The sequence below is a fragment of the Hyperolius riggenbachi genome, chromosome 9, assembly GCF_040937935.1.
Source record: "Hyperolius riggenbachi isolate aHypRig1 chromosome 9, aHypRig1.pri, whole genome shotgun sequence".
Taxonomy (NCBI): Eukaryota; Metazoa; Chordata; class Amphibia; order Anura; family Hyperoliidae; genus Hyperolius; species Hyperolius riggenbachi.
Genome location: NC_090654.1, coordinates 186,259,953 through 186,282,590, shown reverse-complemented (window position 1 = coordinate 186,282,590; position 22,638 = coordinate 186,259,953). Strand labels below are relative to the sequence as shown.

Below are 22,638 nucleotides of genomic sequence, written 5' to 3'. Positions count from 1 at the left end.
GTTGTGGGCGGCACAGGACGGCGATCTGTCCTGCGCCGCCTAGGATAGAGGCCGGGGATCGCCAATCTCCTTTATGGCGCTGCTGCACAGCAGCACCGTATGATGTAAACAGCGGGGATTTCTTCCCCGCGTGTTTACAATTAGCCTGCGAGCCGCGATCGGAGGCTCACAGGCTGTTCACGGAGACACCCTCCGTGAACTGACATGGATCCATGGGAAACCACTTGTGACCTGCCAACGCCTGTCGGCGTAAGTCGGTCGTTAAGTGGTTAATGCAGGGCATATATCTGCTTTAAACTTAAATTAAAACTATAACTACTGTAAGAAAACAATGACAGAACAATAGAAGCTACAAAATTACTTACTTTTATTAATGATTACTTTCTCTTTTAATTTCAGATAAAATGCCAACAGAGCTTTGTTCTCAGCTCAAGATAATGTTACAGTTAAATATACTGTACACAAAACAAAACATACAATAATTCAAGCTTGTTAACTTTGCATAGCAGCTTTGAATGTAACTAACAAGGACCATTTTTGACCATTGTAGTGAACCACGCAAAGCACATTTAATAGGTAGCATTCGATGTTAGCACATTTGCTTGTCAAGGACAGCATTACTAAACAGGGCACATCACTAAGTGTTAGGGGCCCTCAGGCATTACTGGGGCTCAAGAGAGTTCTGTTATTGACAGCAGGTAGCACTATTGGTAAGGCTACACATCATTCAGCTTTAACTCCTACTACAATTACACTGGTCCTCATGTGAATGACGTTACACACTTTGGTAATGCGGGCTCATGGAAAATTCTCTTATTAGGAAGATTTGTTAGCAGCAGGGTCATGACTTTATAACTAATGTCATTAAATGAATACTAATCAGCTCAGACCCACAATTCATGGAACTCAACGCAGCTTCGGAGGGGCTTACCCTGTGAGTGCTTTATCTCGGCTATGATTCACAATCATTTATGCAGCAATCTCTGAGCCAATGAATTAGTCACTTTTATTTGGTGTTCTTAGTTTGTCTGATTTCCGTGTACAAGTTAGACATCAAAGAGATGCTCAGAAGCAACACCATCAGGTCTTCAAAGTTCAAAAGACCCTCGCTGTCTTCTTCCAAATCCATCATTAGTTCTTTGTATTTTGGCTTTGTATCTTGGCCCTTCAATAAAAAAAGAACAGGAAGTTTCAAAATAAGCACTTCTACCTTACATAGTTACATAGTTTGGTTTATTTGGTCATCTGTCATCATAATTACATAGTTTGGTCATCTGTCAATTAAGAAGAAAAAAATAATAATTAACATTACAAACAAGTGTTGTTAAAATAGAGCTTTTCCCAGCTGTCCCTCATTCCTGCTGTCTGTGACCCGCTTGTGCATATACTGTGTCCAGTTGAGTTTTACTTCCCCAGGTCCAGGTTCTCTCTGAGTGTCTATATGACACCTGCATTATGTTATTACCTTTACACATCTGCATTACGTTATTACCTTTAAAACCAAGGTAGGGACACCATGAAAATCTCCAGGCATTCCAGTCCCTGAGTGTGAATCTACGTTGCTCATAACAAGCCTTTCACAAGGTTACCGGCCTTGCCAGCTGTAAGCTAAGCTAAGCAGGAGCGTAGCAGGTCAAAGACAGCTAATATCACAGCCCTTCAGAAGTGATTTGGTTCCTTTTTCATAAGTAATTTCGATATTGAAATTATTAGGCCAAATTCTGCAATTCTGATCCAGAACCTGGAAGGCTGGAAATTGCTGTAAAAGTCGGAACTCTGCTTTTTGCAGGGAAGTCTGTGACACTGACGGTGTCAGCTCACACTTGTTGGAGCGGCAGCCTATCAGTATAGTAGGGATATCCTGTCAGATGGCCTTCAGTGGCCTGGATCTCCAAGTAAAACTATCTTGGTGGGGTTCCCTGCTCCTACCAACATGGCCCCCCCATCATGGCTATTCTAGCTCATAACCCCCATGGTGGCCAGTTGTTCCGCTCCTCTCCCCCCACTTGTGAAGAGTAAGAGCAGGGAGCGCTGTTATATTTACCTAGTCCACTCTACGTGAAATATTTATTAAAAATTATAATAAAAAACGTATCTGTCGCCTTCTTTTTTCATCTTTTTCTATTGTAGCATTCTTTCGTCTTGTGCATACTAAGGTATTGCGATGACATATTCTTCCGTATATTTTTGTTTTATTCTGACATTTTCATCTCTAAAATCTTCTCCTTTAAACTTATTTTCTCCTAGTATTCTGTTATTCTCTTCTTCAGATTTTCTGCTAAATTTAGATTACAGAGCTGCCTGCCCCACATCTATCCCAAACACACTACTGCCACACCACCAACTCACTAAGGTGCAATACTAACAGGGAACCTTGACAGAAGCATCTGCTTACTGGGTTTCCTAATGGTCTATAAACTTACTAGTGATATTCATTCATTTGGAGGATGATAATCTATCAAATCATAAATTTGACATAAAAAAAATGTCTGGCACTTATGGTCTCAGGCAACTTGAGCAGAATAATTAATGAGGGATTTAGCCCTCTTTGATGATTGGTCAGAACAGGTTTTGAATGCTTATGTTAAAAATTCTGGCTCCAGTTGAAAGTCCTCATAGCTGGGCTTTAGGATACTTACACTCTCCTGTCTTGTGTTGTAACAAACACTGCTTTGTGCATTGTACAAAGTCTGTTCTTCTCTGTGTAGTTCCACTGCAGAGAGCAGTTCAAGATAGCTTATCTCTGTCTCATCCACAACACTTCAGCAGAAAAAGAGGAGGGCGGTGTGAAAGACATACCTGAGACCTCCAGCCATGTTCTTTTATGTAACTAGTTACTGAAATTTTAGTTTTGTGAGTATAATCCCACTTTGAAGCACACCTAAATTGCAACAAAAAAGTAGATTTATACTTTTTGACTTATGTGGAACTTCTTCCTGTCCCCCATAGTCTTTCAGTTCCCTTGGTGTCCTCCTGGTCCCCTGTGTTGTGTCACTGCCCCCTCTGAACAATCTGTGAGTGGAACTCCAGTCACGGCTAATGCCGTGCCCTCCGCATGCCTCCTTAATTGTATTTACATGGCTGGAAGTGTTCTGCGCATGCACAATTCATATAAACTAACACTTTCGGCCAAGGGAGCATGATTGAGCAGACGGGACCATGCATTCACTGTAGCCTTCACTGGGGTTATAGTCATAGATCTTTTGTAGGGGGCATCGGCACAATGGAGGGGACCTGGAGGACACAGAGGGACCTGATAGACTACAAGGTTCTGGAAGAAGCCCCAGGTAAGTAAAAAAAAAACTACATTTTCTGTTGCAATACAGGTACGCTTTAAATGGTGGCAACTTCAAAATGAAGCAGCATTACAAAATCACAAAGTGCAGTACAAAACGGTTCTCTGTACCAATAACTGTTTTGAAACAGTCTGTATTAAAAGCTTAAAAATCAAACCTGCTCCAGTATATTAAAAATGTTACAGTAGTACCAGTAAGTCTCTCGAGTTTTGTAGAAAAAAAAATAGGTAAGTCTTAAAGGGGAATATAACCCAGCATTTCATCTTTGCTCTAAAACATGATAACATGATTTACAGTATATTATATGCAACCAGCATTTTTTTTACTAGACCAGCATGTGAAGGGTTACACACAGAGCTTGAAAGTTCAGTGCAGTAAAATGTGGACCCATCCTTAAGGGGCCCATACACCTAACGATTTTCCCGCCGATATACAGCTGTTTCGATCACAGTGATCGAAACGGCTGTGAAATCGCCACGCACACCGCTGACAGAACGATCGATTTCTGCCCAAAATCGATAGTTCCCCTCGATTCCCGTCGACCCATCCGTGCGGAAGATTTTTCTCGGTCGCCGGCGGGTTGAGAGTGCGTCGATAGCGGCGTTCGAATGCCCGACGACCAACGCAATACAGCGGTAATACATTACCTGCTCCAGCCGGTGTGAGTCCCCTGGTCTTCTTCTCCGCTTCGGGCTTTGGGCTCCAGAGCTACACAGAACTTCCTGTCCCGGCAGGAAGTTTGAACAGTAGAGCGCCCTCTACTGTTTAAACTTCCCCTGGACAGGAAGTTCAGTAGCCGGAGCGTGGCGGGCCGGAGCGGAGAAGAAGACAGCGCGGACTCGCGCCGGCCGGAGCAGGTAATATATGCAGAGGAAGGGGGGGGGGGGGGGCAGCAGCAGCGGCAGCTCCACAGATTGTGATCGGTTTCAGGCTGAAATCGATTCACAATCTGTTTGCAGTAAAGGTGGCCATACGATCCCTCTCTGATCAGATTCGATCAGAGAGGGATCTGTCTGTTGGTCGAATCTGATGGCAAATCGACCAGTGTATGGCCACCTTAACCACTTAAGGACCAACATATAAAATGGCCTTAAGGACCAGAGCGTTTTTTTTGGTTTTGACATGCTTTGTTTGAGTTTAGATATTTCAGTAAATTTTTGGTCTATCCAAACAAATGTGATATTGTTTTTTTCAGAACAAATAGGGCTTTTTATCTATACCACTTAATTATATTGATAATGGAATTTTATATGTTTTTTAAGAGAATTTATGCTAAAAAAAAAGTAAAAAAATGTATATTGTCTGAAATTTTCAACCAAAAATATGTATATATCTTGAATTAAAACATAAATTCTTTTCAAAATGTATTCTGCCATATGTTTCTAATATATATGTGCAAAAAAAATGAAAACTATTTACATCTTTGGTACATTGTAGAGACTGTGAAAAAAAGTGTAATTTTGCTTTTCAGTGAACAAAATCTACAATGCTTGTTTTCTGCGTTGTACATCACTTCTCTGAAGCACTAAGTCACTGAAATAGTAACATTCCCACCAAAATGACCCCATTCTGTAAACTAGACCTCCTGAGGTATCCATCGATGGGGGCATTGGTGATTTTGACTGCACAGATTATTGGTGGAAATTGATGGAATGTATAACGACAAAAAAAAAAAAAAAAAAATTTTATTCAGACATGTCAGTTTTTTCTGTTTTTTGACAGACACGCTTTGAAGTATTGTAGAAATTCACCTCACAAATGATTCAGTAATTCCTTCTGAATAAAACGATACCAAATATGTGTGGCTAGACTATTGCTTTAGTCCAATACAGAGCTTAGAAGAAGTTGTCAATTATTGAACCTTCAAAGACCATAAATCACACGCTTGCATTTCCCAGCACAGCCCGCTTTTGATGAAGTCTGAGGTAAAAAGTCTGTCAAATTCCCGCCAAAATGACCCCATTCTGTAAACTAGACCTCCTGAGGTATCCATCGATGGGGGCATTGGTGATTTTGACTGCACAGATTATTGGTGGAAATTGATGGAATGTATAACGACAAAAAGAAAAAATCATTTTTTTATTCAGACATGTCAGTTTTTCTGTTTTGTGACAGACATGCTTTGAAGTATTGTAGAAATTCACCCCACAAATGATTCAGTAATTCCTTCTGAATAAAACGATACCAAATATGTGTGGCTAGACTATTGCTTTAGTCCAATACAGAGCTTAGAAGAAGTTGTCAATAATTGAACCTTCAAAGACCATAAATCACACGCTTGCTTTTCCCAGCACAGCCCGCTTTTGATGAAGTCTGAGGTAAAAAGTCTGTCAAATTCCCGCCAAAATGACCCCATTCTGTAAACTAGACCTCCTGAGGTATCCATCGATGGGGGCAGTGGTGATTTTGACTGCACAGATTATTGGTGGAAATTGATGGAATGTATAACGACAAAAAAAAATAATAATTTTTTTATTCAGACATGTCAGTTTTTTCTGTTTTTTGACAGACACGCTTTGAAGTATTGTAGAAATTCACCTTACAAATGATTCAGTAATTCCTTCTGAATAAAACGATACCAAATATGTGTGGCTAGACTATTGCATTAGTCCAATACAGAGCTTAGAAGAAGTTGTCAATTATTGAACCTTCAAAGACCATAAATCACACGCTTGCATTTCCCAGCACAGCCCACTTTTGATGAAGTCTGAGGTAAAAAGTCTGTCAAATTCCCGCCAAAATGACCCCATTCTGTAAACTAGACCTCCTGAGGTATCCATCGATGGGGTATTGGTGATTTTGACTGCACAGATTATTGGTGGAAATTGATGGAATGTATAACGACAAAAAGAAAAAATCATTTTTTTATTCAGACATGTCAGTTTTTCTGTTTTGTGACAGACATGCTTTGAAGTATTGTAGAAATTCACCCCACAAATGATTCAGTAATTCCTTCTGAATAAAACGATACCAAATATGTGTGGCTAGACTATTGCTTTAGTCCAATACAGAGCTTAGAAGAAGTTGTCAATAATTGAACCTTCAAAGACCATAAATCACACGCTTGCTTTTCCCAGCACAGCCCGCTTTTGATGAAGTCTGAGGTAAAAAGTCTGTCAAATTCCGGCCAAAATGACCCCATTCTGTAAACTAGACCTCCTGAGGTATCCATTGATGGGGGCATTGGTGATTTTGACTGCACAGATTATTGGTGGAAATTGATGGAATGTATAACGACAAAAAGAAAAAATCATTTTTTTATTCAGACATGTCAGTTTTTCTGTTTTGTGACAGACACGCTTTGAAGTATTGTAGAAATTCACCCCACAAATGATTCAGTAATTCCTTCTGAATAAAACGATACCACATGTGTGGCTAGACTATTGCTTTAGTCCAATACAGTGCTTAGAAGAAGTTGTCAATTATTGAACCTTCAAAGATCATAAATCACACGCTTGCATTTTCCAATACAGCCCGCTTTTGATGAAGTCTGAGGTAAAGAGTCTGTCAAATTCTGTAAAATAGACCCCCTGAGGTATTCATCGATGGGGGCATTGATGATTTTGACTGCACAGATTATTGGTGGAAATTGAATAAAATAAATGAATTTTTCTTTTTGTCCTTATACATTCCATCAATTTCCACCAATAATATGTGCTGTCAAAATCATCAATGCCCCCACGGATGGATACTTCAGGGGGTCTAGTTTACAAAATGGGTTCATTTTGGTGGGAAATTGAGGGACTTTTTACCTCAGACTTAATTGAAAGCGGGCTGTGCTGGAAATTGCAAACGTGTGATTTATGGTCTTTGAAGGTTCAATAATTGACAACTTCTTCTCAGCACAGCTTTGAACTAAAGCAATAGTCTAGCCACGCATATGTGGTATCGTTTTATTCAGAAGGAATTACTGAATCATTTGTGGGGTGAATGCCTACAATACTTCAATTTGAATGGAATGTTTGGGAAGAAAAAATGTAGCAATTTTTTTTGGGCGGGGGGTTTCAGTTGCTCCTTCTGAATAAAATTATATCGCCTATGTGTGGCTACTGGCGCTTTGTGTACCATAAATTTGAAGGACAATCCAAGTTAAAAATTTAGGCAGGTGTGGTACACTTTGAAACAGTCTTTCAAACAAAGTCCTGGTTTTTCGGGACATTCGGGGCAATGGTATCGTGTATCCGTCCTTATTTTTTGTTTAGTGCAGACCCTACACTTTTTCTGGGGGTATTGCTTTTTCCCCGTCTGTGGTATAATTTCTGGAACATGATATCCAGAAAGTCTCTCGACTGAATCAAATCTTCTGCCAGGGTGAGTTGCAGCTTTGGAAATGAGAGATTCAGCTATTTCCTCCTGGAATTCTAAATTGCTGAGAGGGTTTTTTGACATTTTGTATAGTATAAAGCTGTTGTAAATTCCCAACTGCAGCAAGTATAAGCCTAATTTTTTATACCAATATCTGGTTTTGCGTGCGGCCAGGTACGGCTTCATTGCCGCGTCATTGCGGTCTACACCACCCATATATTGGCTGTACTCATGAACACATTTAGGTTTCTCTTGTGCTCCAGTCCTGGGTGTTATGCTTTCAGGAGTATGTATGGGTGAAAGCATATATACGTTTTTTTTCCCCTGTACTTCAGAGCCAGCATCTCTTCACTGCGGAGACCCTCAGATTCATCAGGTTTGAGGCGCTTGTTGACAAGGCTCTGAGGGAAGCCTTTGCGGTTGGATCTGATGGTACCGCAAGCTGGCGTGTTCTCTCTCGCTAAATGTTTGAATAGTGGGATGCTGGTGTAATAGTTGTCTAGGTACAGGTTGTATCCTTTGTTCAGGAGAGGGTGAATCAGATCCCAGACAACTTTACCATTTGTGCCCATATAAGGTGGGCACCCAGGTGGATCCAGCTGGCTGTCTTTTCCCTCGTACACTCGGAAAGCGCATGTAAAGCCAGTGCTGCTTTCACAAAGCTTATAAATTTTTATGCCATATCTGGCACGCTTGGAAGGGATGTATTGCTTGATCCTAAGTCGACCAGTGAAGTGTACCAGGGACTCGTCAATACTTATATTTTTTTCTGGCACGTATACCTCTGAAAATTTTTGCGATAGGTAGTCAATTAGGGGCCGAATTTTGTATAGGGGATCAATATTTGGATCTTCTCCGGTTTGGTACTGGGAATTGTCACTGAAATGGAGGAAGCGCAAGATGGTCAAATAACGTGTCCTCGACATTGTTTGCGAAAAAATCCCCATATGTTGAATTGGTCTTTTCGACCAATACCGTTTTAGGTCTGGTTTTTTGGTAATGCCCATGTTTATTGTGAGGCCTAAAAATGTTTTTATTTCCTCCACTGTAGTGGGCCACCAGTTCTTAGGCCTCGCATAGCTGGATTGCGGTTTCTCAGCAATGTGTTGCTGAGCGTATAAGTTTGTTTGCTCAGCAATAGAGCCGAGGAGCTCATCAGTGATTATGAGTTCCATAAATTGAATTGGGGAGAGGTTAGCCGTTTGCACTTTAATTCCAGCCTGGCCTGTGAAAGGAGGAATTGAGGGTGCTTCTAGGTTGGCAGGCGACCACACGGGGTGAAGCAATTCCTCCGGTACGTCAGTGCGGCGACGTTTAGTAGAAGCGCTCTGTTGCCTGCAGCGTCTCTGTCTGGGTGTTGCGACACTCTCTTCCTGCTCCTGACTAGTGCTTGGCTGCTCTGGCATGGCTGTCTCAGAACTCTCAGTCTCCTCCACGTCCGATTCACTTGGTAGGGTGTCACTGTCAGGGATTGGCTCAAACTCTGAGTCTGAATCTTCAGGCTCTGATTCTTCAGAGTCTAATTCCTCACTGGATTCCCCAGACTGGCAGATCAGATCTACAATCTGCTGAGCAGTAAAAGATCTCTTCGCCATCACGTATATAGTGCAGGACACAATATAAAGGACACAATATACCCTAACAAGCCTGTATATGCACAGACAATATCAGACCCCACACTGACACTATATACGTAAGCGTATAAACCCTGAACCTATATGCCACCCTTTACACTACTGATATACAGCCCTATATACCCTACACTGTACACTAAACCCGATTTACCCTACACGATATACCCGACACTATATACTAAACCCTTTATATCCTACGCTATATACTAAAGCCTATATATACACCCTACACTATATACTAACCCCTATATACTAAACCCTATACACCTTACACTATATACTAATCCCTTTATACCCTACACTATAAACTAAGCCCTATATACCCTACTCTATATACTAAACTATATACTAAACCCTAAATACCCTACACTATACCCTAAACACTATATACCCTGCCTATTATACTAACCCCTATCTAACTGCAGTAAAGCACAGTAAATAAAATCACAATCCAGTAAATATTATATATATATATATATATATATATATATATATATATATATATATATATATATATATATATATATATATATATATATATATATATATACTATATATATATATATATATATAGTTATATACTATATATATAGCTATATGCTATATATATATATATATATATATATATATATATATATATATAGCTATATACTATATATATATATAGCTATATATTCTATATATATATATATATGGGTGGTTGGGAGGGGATCAAGGGATGAATTGGGGGGAGATCGGGATAAATAAATGTATCTTAAAGTGTTATTTTTGGTAAAATCGCACAGCCTGTCACGGCTGCAGGCTGTGCGTCTCTCCCTGTCACAAAAGATCCTCACAGTGACAGGGAGAGGGAGGCGGAACGGCAACTATGTTGCCTTTCGGAGGGTGATCGCTGTGATTGGCTCACAGCGATCACACGGCAGGGAGCCAATCAGTGACGGCTCCTGCCGATACCCGGAAGCCTTAGCTGTCATAAGACAGCTAAGAGCTCCGGATTCCGTGCAGACGATCGCGGCAGGGAGCGGCGGCGCCGGTGATAGAGATCTACGCCCTGCCAACTAGGAGCCCATCAAAACAGGGCGTAGATCTCTATCACCTTGGTCCTTAAGTGGTTAAAGAGACACTGAAGTGAAAAAAAAATATGATATAGTGAATTGGTTGTGTACTATGAATAATTACTAGAAGATTAGCAGCAAAGAAAATATTCGCATACTTTTATTTTCAGGTATATAGTGTTTTTTCTAACATTGCATCATTCTATAATATGTGCACACTACACAACACTTAGCATTCAAAATGAGTCTTTCAAAACAGTCTGTGAAGTAATGACCTCTCCTCTAGCAGAGGAAAAGTAAATAGTCCAGGAACAGTTGAGATAATAAAAGTCAGATAACAGCCCTCTCCACGACTAACTTAGTCGGAGAGCTTAAAGAGAATCTGTATTGTTGAAATCGCACAAAAGTAAACATACCAGTGCGTTAGGGGACATCTCCAATTACCCTCTGTCACAATTTCGCCGCTCCTCGCCGCATTAAAAGTGGTTAAAAACAGTTTTAAAAAGTTGGTTTATAAACAAACAAAAAGGCCACCAAAACAGGAAGTAGGTTGATATACTGTATGTCCACACATAGAAAATACATCCATACACAAGCAGGCTGTATACAGCCTTCCTTTTGAATCTCAAGAGGTCATTTGTGTGTTTCTTTCTCCCTGCAGTTCTCATGCACTGAAGTTTCAGGCTGCTCTTTTTTCTCCTGCAAACAGCTTTGCCCTTGTCTGCAATTCTTCAGTATGTGAAAGCCCAGCCAGCTCAGAGGACGATTTATCCAGCTTGTAAAAGATAAGAGAGAAGAGAGAAGCTGCTCTAATCTAAATAATACACAGGCAGTGTGCATAGAGGGGCCTGGAAGGGGGAATTCATAGCAGAACCTCAACACTGAAGAACTTGGCAGCCTTCCAGGCACAGGCTGACAAGTCTGACAAGGGAAAGATACATTGATTTATTACAGAGACTGTGATAGCAGAAAGTGCTGCAGTAAGCCAGAACACATTAGAATAGCTTTTGGAACTTGTAGGATGATAAAAAACAGGATGCAATTTTTGTTACGGAGTCTCTTTAATGGCTTGTTTGCATAGAGATAACAACTGGAGTTTCTCAACTCTTCCTGTACTGGAAACAATTACACTGATGTATCTGATCTTAATGTTTTATTTCTTAGCTGTGCTACACATACAAATCATAATATCATCATTTTTTTTTCGCTTCAGTGTCTCTTTAAGTTGTAGATTACGTTATCTTGTGTTTACTTAAATGAATCAAGTGAGGAATGCGACACATTCTCTGACTGTGGAGAAGCAGCTCGACACAGACAGAGAGTCAAATCATGTCTACCTTCAATACATAATGAATAAAACCAGTTATTAATAAAATGTAAAGTCAGCTCACAAAGAAAAAAATCTGTACTTTTGTGAACCTATAATATCTAAATGAAGAATAATACTTATGCACAAATGCAAATATGATAACCTTATGGCATATAAAAAGTAGGAAAACATGTCTTTATTGAATATTATGTCAGGGTTTTAAACCGCTTTAACAAAGAGTTTGTGTTTAGCAGTAACAGTCTCCCCTATTACCTGTATGAAGTTCTGGAACTGAGATTGCAGCAAACGCTTAGCGTCAGCCTTGCTTATCTTCCCATTGCTGTCTGCATATGAATTATAAACCAGCATGATGGTGGCAAAACCCTTCTCTAAGTCCGACCCTTTCCCCAGCGCTGAAAAGACATGAAAGAATGAGTGGAACAGTAACACTTTAAAAACTGTTCTTTGGCTTTTGCAGTACATAATTATTCCTTAAAATCTGTCTATCACTTGTCTACAACAAAAAGAATTAGCTAGCAGGCATAGTACTGAATGTTCTTGTGTTAAGTTCATTTATCTTTTAAATTTGCAGACCTACACACTGTTCAAGTAAACAAGCAACGCTCTTCTGCTCTCTGAACTAGTACACAGCCAATATGGCCTCTTTCAAAAGGGAGGCTGAAGGTGGTGAATTCAATGCCTGTCAGTTGCTTGTGTGCTTGCTCTTGTCACGGGTGGTGGAGAAGCGGCCGCCACATTCATAGTCACATCTGAGTGCAACTGAGTCCATACTCACACACAATGGGCTTGATTCATTAAGCTGCAATGCTAAAGCAGTGCACCTTAATGTGAAGGAGCAGCCACTATGCATGCCTTGCATAACAGTGCTCGCTGCTATGTAAGGAGCGTGCCTTCCTTAGATAGGAGCGTGCCTTCCTATAGTTACTATGTACAGGAAGGCACGCTCCTATCTAAGGAAGGCACGCTCCTTACATAAAAGCTAGCGCTGCTATGTAAGGCATGCATAGTGGCCGCTCCTTCACATTAATGTGCGCTGCTTTAGCAGTGCAGCTAAATGAATCAAGCACAATATGTTATGCCAGGCAGCACCACAATCATGGGGCTACAAACACTGCCTTTAGGCTGCATGAAATTGCAGCCAAGAGGTGTAAGTATAGGGAAATAGTCCCTCCCTATGGCTGCAGGGAAGTCTGGGGATGCCGGGTACCCCAATTACATATGCTCTCTCCAATGCAGTACACTCCATTCTCCAGATGAGGGTTTGTTGTGGCTTTCCGTGTTCTAGGTAGGGAATCATGATGGCCATACATTAAATGTCACTCGGCAGAAGAGTCTGCAGGCTGTGACAGACACCACATGGGGAGGTTACAATGGGCATGGACAATGAGGGAGCCACATCAAACATTTGCTCGGGGCTCCATTATTTGTAGTTACACATCTGTTGCAGCAAGAAGGTGCTTGGGGTCGGCAGCTGGGTGGATGAGATGCCTGACAAGTGTGCAGTTCCACCACCCTTGTAAAAGAGGCCTATCATACTTAGAAATCCATGTGTCAATAAAATCTCACTTAAATAACCAATCAAGTCGGACAATGTGTAAGGTAGGTGCTAGGCTTGCATCCTATCTAATGATGCATTACTGATTACCGTCTTGGGTACCTTCATAACAAGTTTTATTACTCGAGAGGTCAGCCCTGACATCTTTAATTTGTATACTAACGCTATGAATTATCTTTCCTTTGGGCATATTCACCAAGTTGTGGTAAAATTGTGTGTGCATGCAGCACATGGCAATTATACTGCTGTATACAACACTTATGTAAGGAGTTGTGCAAATAGCTCAGTAAATACAGTGAATCCGGCGCCCAAGTAGTGAGTTGGGCGCCTGATGTGGATGGTAGCCTTAGTTGGCTACTACATTGAAAATAATGTTTGTTGCCTAACTCGCGATCATTTGATCACTATGGGGTTAGTGTTAGGAATTAGCAGCGTTTTAATAGAGATAAAGGGGGCAATTACCCCAGGGCCCCAGAGCCTGTAGGGCCCCCAAGGTGTCTCCCCCCAAGTTAACTGTGCTCCCATGGGACACTGCAGTGGAGCCAAAGGACTGATAGAGGGGCAACCTCCAATGGGACAGGTGAGATGTTACACTACCAAATACGTTGCAAGGGCCCCCGAGGAGTATAGTTGAAGTGACTCAGAGCTGAAAACAGCAGCCGCTGGAGAGATACCTAGAGGGCGCACTCCTCCTGCGTATACTGGAGCCGACTGACGTAAGTGACGGGACCCGGGTTCTGAAGCTGCGGGCAGCAAAAGACGGCGGCGTGGAAGCGAATGGAGCGGATGGGGCTGGAGGAAGTCTTAGGTATGTATAATTCTTTTTACTGGTTTCAGCTCTGGTACATTTTAAGTTGGGGAGTGATCTGGGGGAGAGGGACGATAGCTGGCTCCGGGGCCCTGGGGTGAAATTTGGCTGCAACAGAGGAGGGCTTAAATGAGAATCTGTGCCTGGTAAATTCATAGTAAAATATCGCTAATGTAAATCACAAATATTTTTACTAGCAGCACCACCTAGCAATCATGCGTCAGCACTGCAACACCTATGCTGAGAACTCTCCTCCAAACCATGTGTGGGCAGCACTGCAACACCTATGCTGAGAACTCTCCTCCAAACCATTTGTGGGCAGCACTGCAACACCTATGCTGAGAACTCTCCTCCAAACCATTTGTGAGCAGCACTACAACATATATGCTGAGAACTCTCCTCCAAACCATTTGTGAGCAGCACTACAACACCTATGCTGAGAACTCTCCTCCAAACCATTTGTGGGCAACACTACAACACCTATGCTGAGAACTCTCGTCCAAACCATTTGTGAGCAGCACTACAACACCTATGCTGAGTACTCTCCTCCAAATAATTTGTGGGCAGCACTGCAACAATTATGCTGAGTACTCTCCTCCAAACCATTTGTGGGCAGCACTGCAACACCTATGCTGAGTACTCTCCTCCAAACCATTAGTGGGCAACACTGCAACACCTATGCTGAGTACTCTCCTCCAAGCCATTTGTGGTCAACACTGCAACACCTATGCTGAGTACTCTCCTCCAAATAATTTGTGTGCAACACTGCAACACCTATGCTGAGTACTCTTCTTGAAACCATTTGTGGGCAGCACTGCAACACCTATGCTGAGTACTCTCCTCCAAATCATTTGTGGGCAGCACTGCAACAATTATGCTGAGTACTCTCCTCCAAACCATTTGTGGGCAGCACTGCAACACCTATGCTGAGAACTTTCCTCCAAACCATTTGTGGGCAACACTGCAACACCTATGCTGAGTACTCTCCTCCAAACTATTTGTGGGCAACACTGCAACACCTAAGCTGAGTACTCTCCTCCAAACCATTTTTGGGCAGCACTACAACACCTATGCTAAGTACTCTCCTCCAAACCATTTTTGGGCAGCACTACAACACCTAGGCTGAGTACTCTCATCCAAACCATTAGTGGGATACTCATCGCATGCAAAGACTCTTGAATGAGTCATTAAGCACTTTGGGACATTACTGAACCTCCCTTGCCACAATAAGATCTCCTCAGTTTCAAGTCTAATCTCACCAGCAATTCCACCACTGCCAGAGCAGCTGTTAATAGTGTAAAAAGGTCTCAGGCTTTACTTTTAAATTATTTAAAACACACTTACAGGAGGATATTCACATGGACAGAGCACCAGGCTCTCTCCCTTTCAATGTCTGCCGGCCCTAAAATGAAGAACCTGCAAACCTACAAATCCTGGCATAATTGCAGATTCATTCTCAAAAGCAACACCAAGAACAAGTGTGCTGGCTACCCTGTTACTGGCCAATCTAGCCATTACTTCTCCCCCCTTTCACCTGCCTGGCATACCCACACTCACCATCCTGGAGCCATGCTGACATTACTCCCTCTGGAGCAAAGAGAGCTGGATAGATGGACTGAATGAGTAGTCCCATCCATCCACAACTCTACGCTTCAAGTGCAAATTCATGAACCCATGATTGCTAACCCACTTCTAGGTTTGTGCCTAGTGCCTAAACAGCACTATTTCAGCATATGGGCCTCAAATAAGAAAACAGCCTCATTATGGAGGAACAAAAGTTTGCATTGGGCTTTATGCAGTAAGATATTATTGATGATTGTAAAACCACTGGACAAACTTGAGTATTGTGATGAAGAAGCAAAATCTACCCATTGCTGTTATTACCAAATAGTTTGGAGTGCAGCTAATACCAGCACCTGACTTACCTTTAATGGAGGCCAGCTGTTTGGAGATGGGGATAGCACTGCTGTATTGAAATGAAAAAAAAAAAAAAAGATGAAGGAGACGTTGAACTAAAATGTGAAAAAATGAATATCTGCCATAATCTAAATTCATGAATCTTTTTCTTTTCTGCCTGTGTGCGGGAGGGAACTGAGACATGACAGCTATCAGATCTTCCCTTTCTGAAGAACATATCATTAGACTGAGACTTGTATATTTTTAGATGATATTACATCTTGTCACACAATTTTTTTGCTCCTGAATCACTGCATGGGAATTAAACATTACTATTCATTTTCTTTTGTCTGAGACTGTAACTCCCTGAACAGATATTTTACAACCCTCTCTTTTTCTTAAAGGAAACATCAAATATTTTTGGTAAGTAGAAAATAATGACTTTTTAAACTTCTTTCCAATGGTAGACCACAGTCAAGGGAAGCAGATAATGTGGTGCAAAAAAATGCCATGCATTTGCTGAAATAGGGCATGAGGAAAAAAGGGTGTGGGGTGAAGCCAAAATCTCAAAATATTATTTATTATTAATTTACAAACAAACAAACAATGTTTGTTATCGTTTCTCCATTTTTATCTACATTCAATAATAAACATGTTAAAATAAAAGTATTTAAAGGGCGTGGTGTGAAGCCGAAATTTCTAAATACCCTATATAACTATTTCTTTAATGTTTTTCATGACTATCCTAAGACCCCCCTTCCTGATGTGGAGGTGATGACATCACATGAGCGCCCCGTTACTGCGGCAACCACGTGGGGCGCGTGTATGAATCAAGGAGTGCGCCTGGAGCAAGCGGAGGCAAGCGGCAGCATTGGACAGGTAATGTATGATGTATGGACACCTTAACCACTTCAGGACTCAGCCTTTACCCCCCCTTAAGGACCAGCGCTGATTTCAAAGACAGCCCCCAGCACAGATCAAATAATAGGCAGAGCGACTAGATCGCCCCCTTTTTTCCCCACTAGGGGGATGATGTGCTGGGTAGGTCTGATCGCTCCTGCATGCAGGTGGGTGGCGGGGGACACCTCAAAGCCCCCTCCACAGCAGGATTCCCTCTCTCCCTCTTCTCCCTCCCTGCCCCGGAGATCGGAGGCTGCACAGGAATGGATCTGACCTGTGCAGCCTCTAACAAGCTCCTGCCTGTCATGTGAGAGCGATCCCCGGCCGGGGATCGCTGATCTAGTACAACGCTGCTACTGTTAGCAGCGTTGTAAAAATGTAAACAAAGTGGATTATTTCCGCTTGTGTTTACATTAAGCCTGCGAGCTGCGATCGGCAGCCCGCAGGCTATTCACGGAGCCCCCCGCCGTGAATTGACAGGAAGCAGAAGCTCGCGCGAGTGGCTGTTTCCTGATTAATTAGCCTGCAGCCGGTGACGCAGATGTGCGTCTCTGGTCCTGCAGCTACCACTTTGCCGATGCGTGTTATGAGTGCGCGGTCGGCAAGTGGTTAAAGAGAATCTGTACTCTAATATTCTTACACTAAAAAGCATACCATTCTATTCCTTATTTTCTCCTGTGCCCCTCTGTGCTGTTTCTGCCACTCTCTGCTGCAATCCTGGCTTGTAATTAACAGTTATAGGCAGTGTTTACAAACAAACTAACCAGCTTGTGATAGGCTCACATAAACAGAGTGTGTAAGTCATACAGAGTGTGCAGGGGGCCTGCAGAGGGTGTGTATCGCTTCTATCCAATCACAAGCAGCCCTGCACATTCCACACATTCAAGCCTTAGCCCGACAGACACGACAGAGGAAAGGAGATAAGATTTATTACAGAGACAGTGCAATTAGGAAAGGCTGCAGTAAGCCAGAGCACATTAGAACAGGCATAGGAACTTATAGGATAGAAGAACTAAGGCTGAAAAATTTGTTACAGAGTCTCTTTAAGGGGTAGATAAAAAAGCATGGACTAGCTGTGTACATAGTAGTAGTGTGCTAGCTAGTGGGATGCTAGCATAATATTGTCCCTGTTTAACTCTCTAGTACTCTCTAGTAAGGCCACATCTGGATTATGGAATTCAGTTCTGGGCACCACATTACAGGAAAGATATTGCAGTTTTAGAGCAGGTGCAGAGACGAGCAACAACATTGGTACGAGGGATGGAAGGTCTCACTTCTCAGAAAGGTTAGATAAACTGGGCTTATTTAGTCTGGAGAAAAGGCACTCTCAAGCAGATTTAATTAACATGTATAAATACATTAGAGGGCAATATGTTGAATAGTTAATTGTCTAAAGGAGCGTACACATGCACTACCGCCGGCAACAACGGGTCCGCCAGAACGTCCCGCTGGGCGGACCTCCAGCCAACAGTAGCAAGTGTGTACGCCTTGTCGGCGGACTGATAAGGCTGTTTCTGAACGATCCGCTCAGCCTTATCAGTCTGCCTGACAGACTGTACACACGCACTACTGTTGCTGGAACGCCCGCCCAGTGGGAGGGTCTGACAGACCCGTTGTTGCCGGCGGTAGTGCATGTGTATGCACCTTTAGGTGAGCCAGCATCTTTGGTGACGCTTTACAATAGAGAATACACTGTACAGACAGATGCAGGGCAATGGGTTATAGATAAACAACAATTGAACAGGTCAGAAAAGGATCAGACATGAAGGTAGATAATATATAAAGCTTTACACAGCAGAAATAACACATAAGGGAAAAGAGACCATCCCAAATGAGCTTACAGTCTAAGGGCATAAGGGGTAGAACGACAGGTAGGGGTAGTTGTGTACAAGGAGTTGTTCGGTGACTAGTTAAGGGTCTTAGGTCAGATTGTATACTTTTCTGAAGAGATCAAGTGCAGATGAGTGACAAACAGAATGAGGAAGGGAGTTTCAGAGAAATTGTGAAATTCAAGAGAAGTCTTTTATGTTAGAATGAAAAAAAAGTGACTAAGGAGGATAATGTTGATAGCAGATCCGAGATCGGAGGATGGTATGCAGGGGCGTCTCTAGCCATTTTGTCACTCCAGGCGAGAAATCCTGTGGCAGAGGCGCTATTCGTGACCTTGAGACTATACTGTGTACTCCGATCTGTTTATTGCATGAGGAAGCGGGAACATACCAGTGAAACGCGTTGCACTGTTTGTTTTGGAGTATATCAATAAACCTGTTGTCATAAAACTGACGGTATCTTGTCTGCTTCGGGGAGGCGAGTCCACCACCACCTCCTGAGGGATTTTAAGCCTTTTAGAACTTTTTATCCTGCTGGCGCCTCTGTTCACTCTTACATTATGTGGAAGAAGATGCTCTGGTCAGATGAGACCAAAACGGAACTTTTAGGCCAAAATGCAAAAGGCTATGTGTGGCGGAAAACTAACACTGCACATTACTGTGAACACACCATCCCCACTGTCAAATATGGTGGTGGCAGTATCGTGCTCTGGGGGTGCTTCTCTTCAGCAGGGACAGGGAAGCTGGTCAGAGTTCATGGGAAGATGGATGGAGCCAAATACAGGGCAATCTTGGAAAAAAACCTCTTGGAGTCTGCAAAAGACTTGAGACTGGGGCGGTGGTTCACCTTCCATCTTTTAGTCTCTAGAAGTGCAAAGCTGGTAGAGACATACCCTAAAAGACTGGCAGCTGTAATTGCTTGTGTTTCTACAAAGTATTGACTCAGGGGGCTGAATAATTATGCACACCCATCTTTGCAGTTAATCATTTGTAAAAAATGTTTGGAATCATGTATGTTTTTTGTTCCACTTCTCACATGTACACCACTTTGTATTGGTCTTTCACGTGGAATTCCAATAAAATTGATTCATGTTTGTGACAGTAATGGGGCAAAATGTGGAAAACCTCAAGGGGGCGGAATACTTTTGCAAGCCACTGTAGTGATGGAGGGTGCCCAATGTTTCTTCCTGCTTTGTGCACAAACACAGAGTTGAGAATTCAGGGAAGGTCTGCTTAGTAAATGTTATAGCCTTAGTTTGAAATTTTGTACCAGTAAAGAGTAGATGCAGACTGAGATGGGGTGGCATTTTTCTTTATAACACTCAGTTATCTTATGAATCCTTTAGTACTGAAATATGTTACATCATTTTTGAAATAAATGTGCAGTTACCCAATAAAACTTCCTCAAGCTTTCGTTTAGGTGGCTACTCAATATGCAAAAATGAATTTCACCATAAAGTATATTCTTAGCAGCAGTAGTGTAAAATAATTGAAAAATTTCATGGACAATAGTGGCCCAGTGGTGTCCCTTTTGGGACTACAAAATTAAATGATCTTTTGTGTAATTCAGATGAATACAATGATCATAAAACACTCTGAACAGAAGCATACAAGATTCTCTCTCAGTAGAAATCTATTAATTCCAATATTACCTTTTTGGCATCTCTCACAGCTGGAATGTGCCTTGGAATCTCTGAGAAATTCTGCAAAGAAATAATTCATAATTCACTCTCGTCCTGTGTGTGTGTTTTTTCTCTGTAGAATTCTGTTGACTTGGTAATTTTGCTAAGCAACTGCAGCTTCACACAACACGGACTAAGCAAAGTGTACATAGTACATTAATTCTATTTACTGAGAGTGCATTGTGTTTATTCAGCTAGTCTCCTATGAAAAGCTTGCAATGGTGCACAATGTACATGCTCAAAGCCAGTGAAAGGATGTTGCATAACAGTAATTTCACCCAGGGTTGGAGGATGTCTGATGAATGCATTGTTATTAATAAGCAGGGATAAATTCATTCAAAAGAGTTTAGATGAGGTGAGGTATAATAACTTTAGGAATCATGTTAATTCTGCAAACCTGAACTGAAAATTAAAAGCCAACCTAAACATACACATGTCATACTTACCTCCGGCATCACTTACTTACTCATCAATCTCTTTCTACTCTCCAGCGTCCTGATTGTCCACTGTGATTGATGGAATTATCAGTCCTCCATTTTAAAACTGTTTTGACACTGTAAAAATATAATATAGCCCACTTGAGCCATAGGGAAACGTGGACATTACATTTGCAGATCGGCTGTCCTTTCAGTTATAACTGACAGCAACTGATATATAACTGAGAGCAACTGATATATTTCAATTCTGACAAAATTTTGTCAGAAGTGGAAGAAATCATTGTTGGAAGAAAATGGTAAGCTTCCAAGAAGAACTGGCGGAGAGGTAAGTATGTAATATTAATTTGCACATCATGCGTTTATTTTAAATTATTTTGCTCAGTTCAGGTTCCCTTTAAGAAGTTTTCACGTTAGGCTTAAACTATGACACCTGAAATCCCACTACTGTGCCAAGGCCAACAAGAACAAAAGAATCAACTGAAAGAGAACCAGTCACAAATGTAATTTTTTTAGTGTGTGGAACTTTCCGACAAGCTCAAATATCAAAAAGTAGTAATTTTGCAGTAAAATTTGCAAGTACGAAGCAAAATGGTAGTGCAAAATGTCAAACTACTAAATAAATTTTGTACATAATTGGAATTACGGTGTATAATTTTACAATGGCAAACAATGTCATGAATAATATAATGGGTTTTCACAAGATAAACATTTTTGTGAAAATTATAACTTTCTTGAAAATGTGTTTTGTCATACCCATGTGCTTATGTGCTTTTTTGCATATACTCATATGTGTGAAAATGTATTTTTTCATGCCCATATATTTTGCAAATATTCTCATTCTTATTATTATTATTGATTTATATAGCGCCAGCATCTTCCGTGGTGCTGTACAATAGCATACAAGGTATAACAATACAAAGTATACAATACAACAGTTGATAGAAGACAAGAGGTTGTAACGGCTAATGCAGTGAACAAATTAACTACAAATTTTACAAGGGATAGGAGGTACGTACATCCATTACACAGCATTGTGAGACAAAAGGGAAGAGAGCCCTGGCCAAAAGGCCTTACAGTCTAAACGTTTAAGGTATAGGACAGTGGGTAAGGGAAACTGTGTGTGGCGTGGTAGAAATGGTGGTTAGTGGGCAAGGTGTCCTAGGTAGGAGAGTATGCTTTCCTGAAGAGGTGAGTTTTCAGATTGTGCCTAAAAATAGTAAGTGTGGATGAGTGGCAGATATGTTGAGGGAGAGTGTTCCAGAGGAGGGGAGAGGCTCAAGAGAAGTCTTGTAAGCAGGGAGTGGGAGGAGATGATCAGGGAAGAAGACAGAAGGATATCGTTAGCAGAGCGGAGATTGCATGTAGGATGGTATGTGGAAATATGTTGTGGAGAGCTTTGTAGGTGAGAGTAAGGATTTTAAATTGTATCCTTTGTGTAACTGGCAGCCAGTGAAGGGACTAACAGAGGGGCATTGGGCTGGAGAAGCGGGAGGAGAGGTGGATGAGTCGTGCAGCAGAGTTCATGATAGACTGTAACAGGGCTAAACGGTTGGCAGGGTGACCGCAGAGCAGAGAGTTGCAATAGTCAAGTCAGGAAATAATCAGGACATGCACCAGAAGTTTGGTAGTGTTCTGTGTTAGAAAAGGGCGGATGCAGGAGATGATTTTTAGGTGGAGGCAACAAGAGGAGGATAGTTGGTCAATGTGTGGGTTGAATGAGAGACTTGAGTCCAAAATTACACCTATACAGTGAGCCTGGGGGACAGGTGTTACGGAAGTGCCATCAACAGAAATAGTGATGTCTGGCAGGGGCATTAAGGTTGTGAGATGGGAAGACTACTATTTCAGTAGGGCCGGATTAACCATAAGGCACACTAGGCACGTGCCTACAGGCGCCTTATGGGGCAGAGG

At 41.8% G+C, this 22,638-nt stretch overlaps 1 protein-coding gene across 3 annotated transcripts; it reads right to left on the bottom strand.

The window, feature by feature from the left end:
* Nucleotides 1–403: 403 nt before the first annotated feature.
* SNTN (sentan, cilia apical structure protein) lies at nt 404–20,872 on the bottom strand. Of its 3 annotated transcripts, none has more exons than XM_068251753.1 (5): nt 20,753–20,872; nt 20,261–20,311; nt 15,909–15,949; nt 11,873–12,012; nt 404–1,165 (listed from the first exon to the last, which is right to left on the bottom strand). In XM_068251753.1, exons 2-5 carry the CDS (start codon nt 20,269–20,271, stop codon nt 1,007–1,009), a joined length of 351 nt encoding a protein of 116 aa, XP_068107854.1. In that variant the 5' UTR covers nt 20,272–20,311; nt 20,753–20,872; the 3' UTR covers nt 404–1,006. The 3 variants fall into 3 exon arrangements, with proteins under 3 accessions (XP_068107854.1, XP_068107855.1, XP_068107856.1); XM_068251754.1 differs by having other exon boundaries at nt 20,757–20,872; XM_068251755.1 differs by lacking the exon at nt 20,753–20,872 and having other exon boundaries at nt 15,909–15,946; nt 20,261–20,351.
* Between the last annotated feature and the right edge of the window lie 1,766 nt (nt 20,873–22,638).